Source organism: Lepisosteus platostomus, chromosome 11, assembly GCF_059453375.1.
Source record: "Lepisosteus platostomus isolate fLepPlt1 chromosome 11, fLepPlt1.hap1, whole genome shotgun sequence".
NCBI lineage: Eukaryota > Metazoa > Chordata > Actinopteri > Semionotiformes > Lepisosteidae > Lepisosteus > Lepisosteus platostomus.
This window is the reverse complement of record NC_142621.1, coordinates 18,803,374-18,811,229: the sequence shown is the minus strand read 5'-3', so window position 1 is coordinate 18,811,229 and position 7,856 is coordinate 18,803,374. Positions and strand designations below refer to the sequence as shown.

Genomic DNA, 7,856 nt, shown 5'->3' with positions numbered 1-7,856 from the left:
TATCCAGTTTAGGGTCACAGATATACCCTGGATGGAACATCAGTCTATCACAGAGGACACAAAGATGCAGAGCTATTTTCACACCATTTTTTATAGAACAATCAGTTTATTCTTAATTTGATTAAATTAGTTAAAGGACAAGATTTGTACTAATGTGCTCTTCTGATTTGTTACCTCTATTTTAAATTGTTTTGAGATGTCCTAACAGGAAAGGCACAATATAAAAATTATTAAATTGTGCATTTTAATTAAAACTTTCCAAATGAAACTAATGAAATTAACTTAGACTGTGAGCAGGTCAGCTCTGTGTAATATCTGAGGTACTGTTTACTCTGAGAGGCAGAGAGATGTGACCTTAACTGAAATTTTACAGCCACCTTGCCACTTGAAGAAGCAAGAGAAGGTCCTGTCCACCAGCTAGATTGAAGACTTCGTTTGAGTCTTGTCAGAAGTATACTGCTGTGCAGCATTGTTTGTAAATTTCTGGTAACTGTACTTCTCTCATTATCATTATTCATTTTTGTTAGTAATGTTGATGCTGTTGTCAATGTGTTCAAGTACATATATTATAGTAAATTCAGTACAATTTGGTGCAAGTACAGTTAAAGTTATCCATAGACAGACATCTTGTAAAATGCTATGATGACCTGGTCTTTCTAAATTGATTCACCTTTAATATCTAGTAAAGTATTCACCACATTGCACAGAAATTAAATTAATATGTTAATTGATTAGTTGGAAGGTACAAACAAGTAGGAAAATTCATAGTTTATTGTCCAACCAAGGTTATTTTATGCTTGTATTTTTAAAACTTTCTAAAAATACACCATTACCCTGACATTGATAATGTTAAGTATTTGTACAAATTTATTTTTAGTAGGAGATCTGCAGATGAAATAGCTACTACCAAACAAGGCAAATGAGCTAAATGGACTGTTCTTATTAGCCACTATCCAGGTATTGATTTTTAGGTTTGCTTATTGCAAATGTTATTGTCCCCATTTAATCACAAAGCATATGTAGCATTTATTTTACTTTCCTTGCAATGGTTACTTTACAACAAACAAAAATGGATAAATCTGTTTAAATATATCATTAGAAAAGATGTTTTGCTGAATAATTCACCTGAGTGCTTACCATCTTACATTCTTTTCCTTGTGTGAAACAGCTTATTGGAAAAGAAAGATAATCCACAATAAATTCCTCTTAAATGAGTGTGATTAATTTCTAAGAAGTTTGTTTTTTCTTTTCATGATCTTTTTTTTAAACTTAATTTCCATACCTGTTAACTTAAACTTATTTTTAGTTGAATTTTGATGTTTCCATTGATGCAATGCAAGAAGTAATATATCAAAGATAACTTGCATGTGTCGGATGTAAAACTTATTGTTGACATTAGATGGCACCTTTGTCCTACTTGTAAATTGGAGCCCACATTGCTAAATAAACTAAAGTGCCAAACTTAAACACAGTACAGCACTGTGTTATTCTGATAAACTATTAAAATGCATAGAAAAACATGTGCTGAAGCAGTATTTACTTTCTTAAGTAAGTACTTTTTGATTGTATTAAGCTATTTATGTCAGTAACAGTGTTCCAGTGAATAAGAGAGTAAAGAACATAACATTTCTTAGAAAAAGAAGTTCCTCTGTCTAAAATTATTCCTACAGTATGTGACAGGCAGCACATATCCTTTATTCTACAGACGTTTACATAAGGTTTGCAAATGACAGGGGCCCATTGACCTTGTTTCGTTTTTAAAAGATAAGTGACACAAGGTTCCCTTCCAGTTGTTTATTGAAAGAAGCTTAGGTACCAGCTTTGACAACAAGGCTGGGGAGCTGGTTCCATAGTTCTGAAAAATAAGGTTTTCAATCAGACAGAATGTAACTATTACCTCATGGGAAAATGCCAAGTCACATACAAAGTTATCCAATTGGATCCTAAGACCTTATTTTTCTGCATGGTTGAGCTGTTTTTGCTTAATCACTGCTTTACTTCCATGTTTTGCTCAGATTTGTGAATTCTATTAGACACAGCAGAAATCGTATGCAAAAAGCTGGCTCACCCCTCTCCTGGGCTGCTGAGTTGCTCCTTTCTTTCCATACCTTAGCATGGAATTAGCATCTCCTTCTGCCCTTACTGTGGTTCTCCTGCTGTGATCAGACTGATTGTAGCAGTGTCTCTGATTTTTCTTGTACATACTGCAAAGGTCTCTGGTATTCCTGTAAGATTCTTTAGTGCTGAGACTGCTTTGCTTTGTTTTAATGTCCCTCTCTTTTATTTCTTCACCTTTAGTACCATGTGAGTACTAAGGGAACTTTTTAGATCCATAGTTATATGTGCTACATATTCCAGTCTCTCCCATAGCCTGCTTTCCAGCTGCCAATGCCCCATCTCCTTTGGGGCATGAATCTCTAACATTAATGCTTGGTGCAGACCTTCAGTATGTGGCTAACTTTTGACACAAATTGCCAAATGCCAGTGCATTTGTGTAGACCATCAGTAAAAATACTAGCACATGGAAACTAGCTTTAATGCATGTATCAAGCACCAACCCATGGGAGCAAGCACCAATATGCTGTCTTGCAATGACACCAACTGTGCCACTGTGCTGACAACTCTGATACAACCTGTGAAGCATTGCAGTTTGATTCTATCTACCTGTTTTGGGAACAGGCCCTTCAAAGCCACAATTTCTTGCTACACCTCTTACTCAGAAATGTCCTCTAAACAGTAGCATTATCCGTGTCCTCCACTTATCCTCCAGTCCATGGGCTTTCCATCCTCATGATCATTGGAGCCACAAACTCCTGGCTGAGGGTGGTCTTGACTTTTACCTCTGCTGCCAAAGTCCAGATTATGCCTATAGCATTCTGGTTTCCAAGCATGTGTTGCTTTTTTGAAACAAACAAGAAGGAGACAAGTTCACAAGATAGAATATGTTAGTTAGATGTCTGCCATCTGATCACACACCAGTAACTACCCCAGTGGCAAAACTTCAGCTGCTCCCCATTTAGTGAATAAAAGCTCTAAGACACACCAGCTGCCCTGTCCATCAATTTGAAGGATACATGCTTCCTTGTTACCATTGTAGAACATCGCTGGTGCTATTGGTCTCAACAATCCTGTCAACCCTTCATATTTACCAGGCAATGACTTCTGACTCTCCATCTGCTGTGCTCTGATTGGGTTACCAATTCAGTCGTAGCATTAATGGTTAAATGTTTCAGAATGCACCCTTCTGGACACCAAACCAGTTCTTTGTGTCCTTTATGTTGTGGACACCAGGTGTAGCGACATTCAAACACTACTTTTTAAGTGGTTTATCAATGTTATCCACGTGGTTTTTGAGAATTGTTTCTTTCGCTATTCTGGTGGCCTGTGGGCTTACCTTGCTAAGACTTTATGGACTTTATCTGTCACGGACGTCCAAAGGGACTAACCGTGGGGAGTAGGAGAGCGGAAAAAGACCCATATGCGTACCGGCGAGACGGGAAAAAGGCCCGGGCTCATTAGTGCAAAGAGTTCAGGAATGCCGTATAGAAACCTATGCCCTCAGGGAGCGGACATGGGGCACCCTGGTGCTAGGCGGGTCTCAGGACATCCGAACGTCAATGTTGAGCGAGGGCAGAGTGCAAGACCCGGAAATATATAGCCCAAGGGAAATAGAGGGACCGGAAGGACAGCAGACCGGAAACTAGGGACAGGACAGAGAAGGAGTGCCCTCTGGCTGCAGAGGGTGTGACATTATCTTTATCCTGGGCCTTCTGTCATGGGACATCTATTGAAGACTTCTGCCTACGTGTGAAGTTGGTTATTCCTCCATATATATCCACTTCTGTCGAATAAATGTGACTGTTGCGGTCCAACTCCCTCTGGGACTTAGGGCCTTGTATTCTGTAACGAAATTTCTTTTTGAAAAATTTTCGCCATGGGCAATAGTTCCTTGGGTTTTTATTCTGACACAAAATCAAATCAAATCAAAGTTTATTTATCAAATGCACAACAATACAACATGCAGCAGTGGTTGCTGGCAATGAAATGTATTTTCTACGTGCTCACCGGGGGGGCGGGGGGGGGGTAAAAATCACAAAATTTACGAAGGTTAAAAAAGGTTACATGATAATAATACATAATAGTACAATAGAAATTGAATAAAATAAACTCAGACAATACTCAATATGAATAGAGCTGCTATGTGTCCATGGTGTATGCAACGTATGTACAGTATGTGTATGTCCAAGTAGTGCAGTATGATGAATACAATGAAAACTGTATGTCCATGTAGCCATTACAGGTGATTTGCTAAAGGAGCTGCAGGTGTCACGATCGCAAACCTCTCCTCTTAAGGGCGCTCCAGCCCTTCAGTGTTTTCTCCCATTACCTGCACTTGTTGCCTATTTCCGTTCCCCCTTAAAAGCCAGACGCAGACTTTACTCCTGGTTCCTCATTGAATTCTGTTTCATGAGAGCCCGGGGTCCTGCCGCGTCTGGCTCCGTTATGCTTTTAACTCTCTGTTCCTGATTCCCCTCGCCGGTTCAGACCCGGTTCCTGTTCCCCCCGGATGGATCGCCTGGCCATGGACTTCTACCTTTGTTTCTGATTACCCGTTTGGATTTCCTATATGGATTGTTTGCCCCGGACCCACTTCCCCTGGACACCTGCACTCCTTGGACATGCCCCCTTGTCTACATCCCTTCTCCTGCATGATTTTATTCCTACTGTGTCTTCACCAAGATCTTCACCAGATCGTGTCGTCTGCATAGGGCCCGGAAAGAACTGCTACGTGACAGCAGGTTGGCTATTTACCAGCCTTATTGCCTGGAGGTAGAAGCTGTCCCGTAATCTGTTGGACCTTGACTGAATGCTTCAGTACTGTTTACCGGACAGTAGTAGGGAAAACAGTTTGTGACTGGGATGACTGGGGTCCTTGAGAATGGACCTGGACTTCTTCAGACATCTAGCTGAGTAGATGTCCTGGATGTTTGGTAGCTCACAGCCGGTAATGAGCTGCGCTGACTTCACCACCCTCTGCAGTACTTTGCGATCCTGGGCAGAGCAGTTCCCATTCCAGGCAGTGATGCAACCAGTCAGGATGCTCTCAAAAGTGCACCTGTAGAAGTTGGGCTGGATATGTGATGGCGTGCCATACCAAACGTCTTTAGCCTTTGGAGAAAGAATAGGCGCTGCCGTGCTGTTTTGACCACGATGTTGGTGTGGTGGGTCCAGGTTAAGTCCTCTGTAATGTTAACTCCCAGGAACTTAAAACTGCTGACCCTCTTCACTGCAGTCCCATTGATATAGGCATCACCATGCCATGATTATGGGTCTAGAGGAGCATTGCTGTCTTGTAGGCTGATCTTGTTAGGTCTCAGAAGTTAAGCAAGAATGAAACTGGTCTGTAATGTGGTGATACAGCCCTAAGGAAAAAGACATTGCTGTTGTAAGTGGTGTTGTTTGTACACAAGTTGTTGACACTCTTCCCTCTGGACCAGAATTTCCAAATCCCAATGCCCTGCTGTGGTGACCAATACCCTAGTGTTGCTACTGACAGCACTGTGCTGTACCAGCTACAATCCTTCAGATGAGATATTAACCTAACATCCTGACTAATTGGTCATCAGTGATTTGATTATGTCAGTGTTAATGCTGAGTCCTAAGTAAACTCAGCATTTATACAATCTAGCATTCATAGATTCTCCCTCAGTGAAGTAGCTTCTCACTTTCTGACCTAATTTGCTAGGTAGTGCACAGTGGCTGCATTTGTCACCCAAATGTGTACTTAACTCCAGTGGTAGATGTGTCTCCTCCTATATGTCAAGTGCCTTGGAATCTATTGGGCTAGAAAGTGTTGTTGCTATAATAATGATGATGACAACAGTAACCTTGCATTTTGTTTGAATGCTCTCTTAAAATTTAATGAACCAGGGTTCCCAAAACAACCGTGGTGTTAGACTTTACTATGACTATGCACCTTAATATAAATGTAGCTCAGTATGCATAACTGAGGTGCTAAATTCTTTTACCCTGAGAATGACACTGAACTCAATATTCACCATATGATATAACTTACATGTTAACAGCTTTTCTCCTTGCAGGCTAGAAAAGACAGAAATTCTTTTTCTTTTGTGTTTGAGACCTAAACAAATATATTTATTATTAATCAAAGAAAATAGTTCTAAAACAATTAGAATAGTTGTGTTCAGGAAAAAAGCAGAAAAACGTAAGTCCCAATGTTATACTGTATGTATGGCTAATAAGGCAAAAAAAAAAAACAGCCGCAGATACTCACTTTCAAAGTATTTTAGTATAATAATAATAATAATAATTATTATTAATAATAATTGCTTACACTTAGCAGCCATAGTGCGCCAGAACGCTCACCACACATCAGCTATCAGTGGGTGTTTTCAAAACATTTTATTTTTTATATACAATATGTCACAGTTTAAATTCCCTATATTCTGATAATAGATTTGAAAAAGTCATAATTAATAAGTAGTATGCATGCTTTTTTAAGTTTAAATACGAACGTTTTAAAAAGTAGAATTTATTTTCTGCTATCTATAGAAATAGTTTTCATCATTAAAAAATAACATGGTATTGATGACTGAACCGCATCCGCATTTTGGCCGCTGGGAGTGCTGTTACAGTATATAATCCCATGAAAACTTGGAATTTCTTCTCCAAGTTGGACTCCTTGTAAATGTGGAGGCAATTACTGAAGGGGGCCGAGTTAGTTTTGGGTTACTAAGTGCGGGGGGGAAGTAGGAGGAAGAAGGATTCATAAAACAGAAGGCGATCAGCATGCAGTTCAGAGTGCTCCGCTCGGTTCAAACCATTTGTACGGACGAGAGTTGCACAGAATCCCCCATTCATTATAATCTAGAAGTAGTCCACTTTTTTCTTGTTTCTTACAGCGACGGGGACGCATCGAAGAAGCCTGCAACAGCTCAAGCTTCTTAGGTTTCTTCATTTTTTCTTAAAAAGGGACATTGGTGTTGAATAAAATAAGGAGCTTAAACAAACGGAAAACACATCGGTCCATAACTAAGGTAAACTTTGCTGGTAGAAGTACAGTAACTGTAAATTAAAGAGTTTTTTAGAACTTCTCACGACGAGTTTTCGTTGTTGAAAAGTAGATTTAGGGCTGACTCGCTGTACACATACTAGTGTTTGCGATTGCCGTATTTTTGTCTTGGATTTTAAATAAAGAGAAAGTTTTCTCAAATGCAAAACTACATGTACGAAAAAGCAATGGCACCAGAGACCAGGAACGGAGGAACAGCTACGTTAAATAATAACAATAATGGCAAAGACAACAGCAAGAGGAAATTGCTAATCTGCATGGACATCTTCTGTTTGATTTTGGGTGAGTATAACATTAGTGTTGTCATGTATTTTGAAAAAAAAAATACTGTTAATATGCCACAATTTTATTTTGGATTTCGCGTATACAGTACAGGAAAAAACCATTCAGAACAATAATACAGTACTGTAAATTAAGTTTGTCGTGTTATGATTTTTTTGTTTGTTTAAAGTAAATCCTATGTTATAATACGACTCTCAAACACAAGTGATCGTAAAATAGTGAGTTGACATTTATATATTTAATACTAGTTTTTCCAAAAGTGAATTTAAAATTCATCATTTGTTATGATTGGACGTGTTAAAGCTCAACTCTTGTGTGAGACTTTTTTTAAGTAATTTGTTAGGAATTTAGTTGTAGTTGCACTGCTGAAAGGACTGCTATATTATTTTTTTAACGAGGTTGCACAAATGTGTGTTGTCTAGGTTAATTTGTCAAACTAAAGTAAGGTAGTTTGGCTAGCGTTAATATAGGTTATAAACTC

At 39.0% G+C, this 7,856-nt stretch overlaps 1 protein-coding gene across 4 annotated transcripts in view; it reads left to right on the top strand.

Annotated features, from left to right (window-relative positions):
- Nucleotides 1-6,735: 6,735 nt before the first annotated feature.
- Nucleotides 6,736-7,856, top strand: part of plpp3 (phospholipid phosphatase 3) — a 44,545-nt gene continuing 43,424 nt past the window's right edge. Inside the window, exon 1 of one of the 4 annotated variants that reach the window (XM_088598741.1) lies at nt 6,736-7,375. In XM_088598741.1, the coding sequence (XP_088454867.1) occupies nt 7,234-7,375 (142 nt within the window). In that variant the 5' untranslated portion in view covers nt 6,736-7,233. The remainder of the gene's footprint in view (nt 7,376-7,856) is intronic. The other 3 variants (XM_088598740.1, XM_088598743.1, XM_088598742.1) reach the window with 3 other exon arrangements.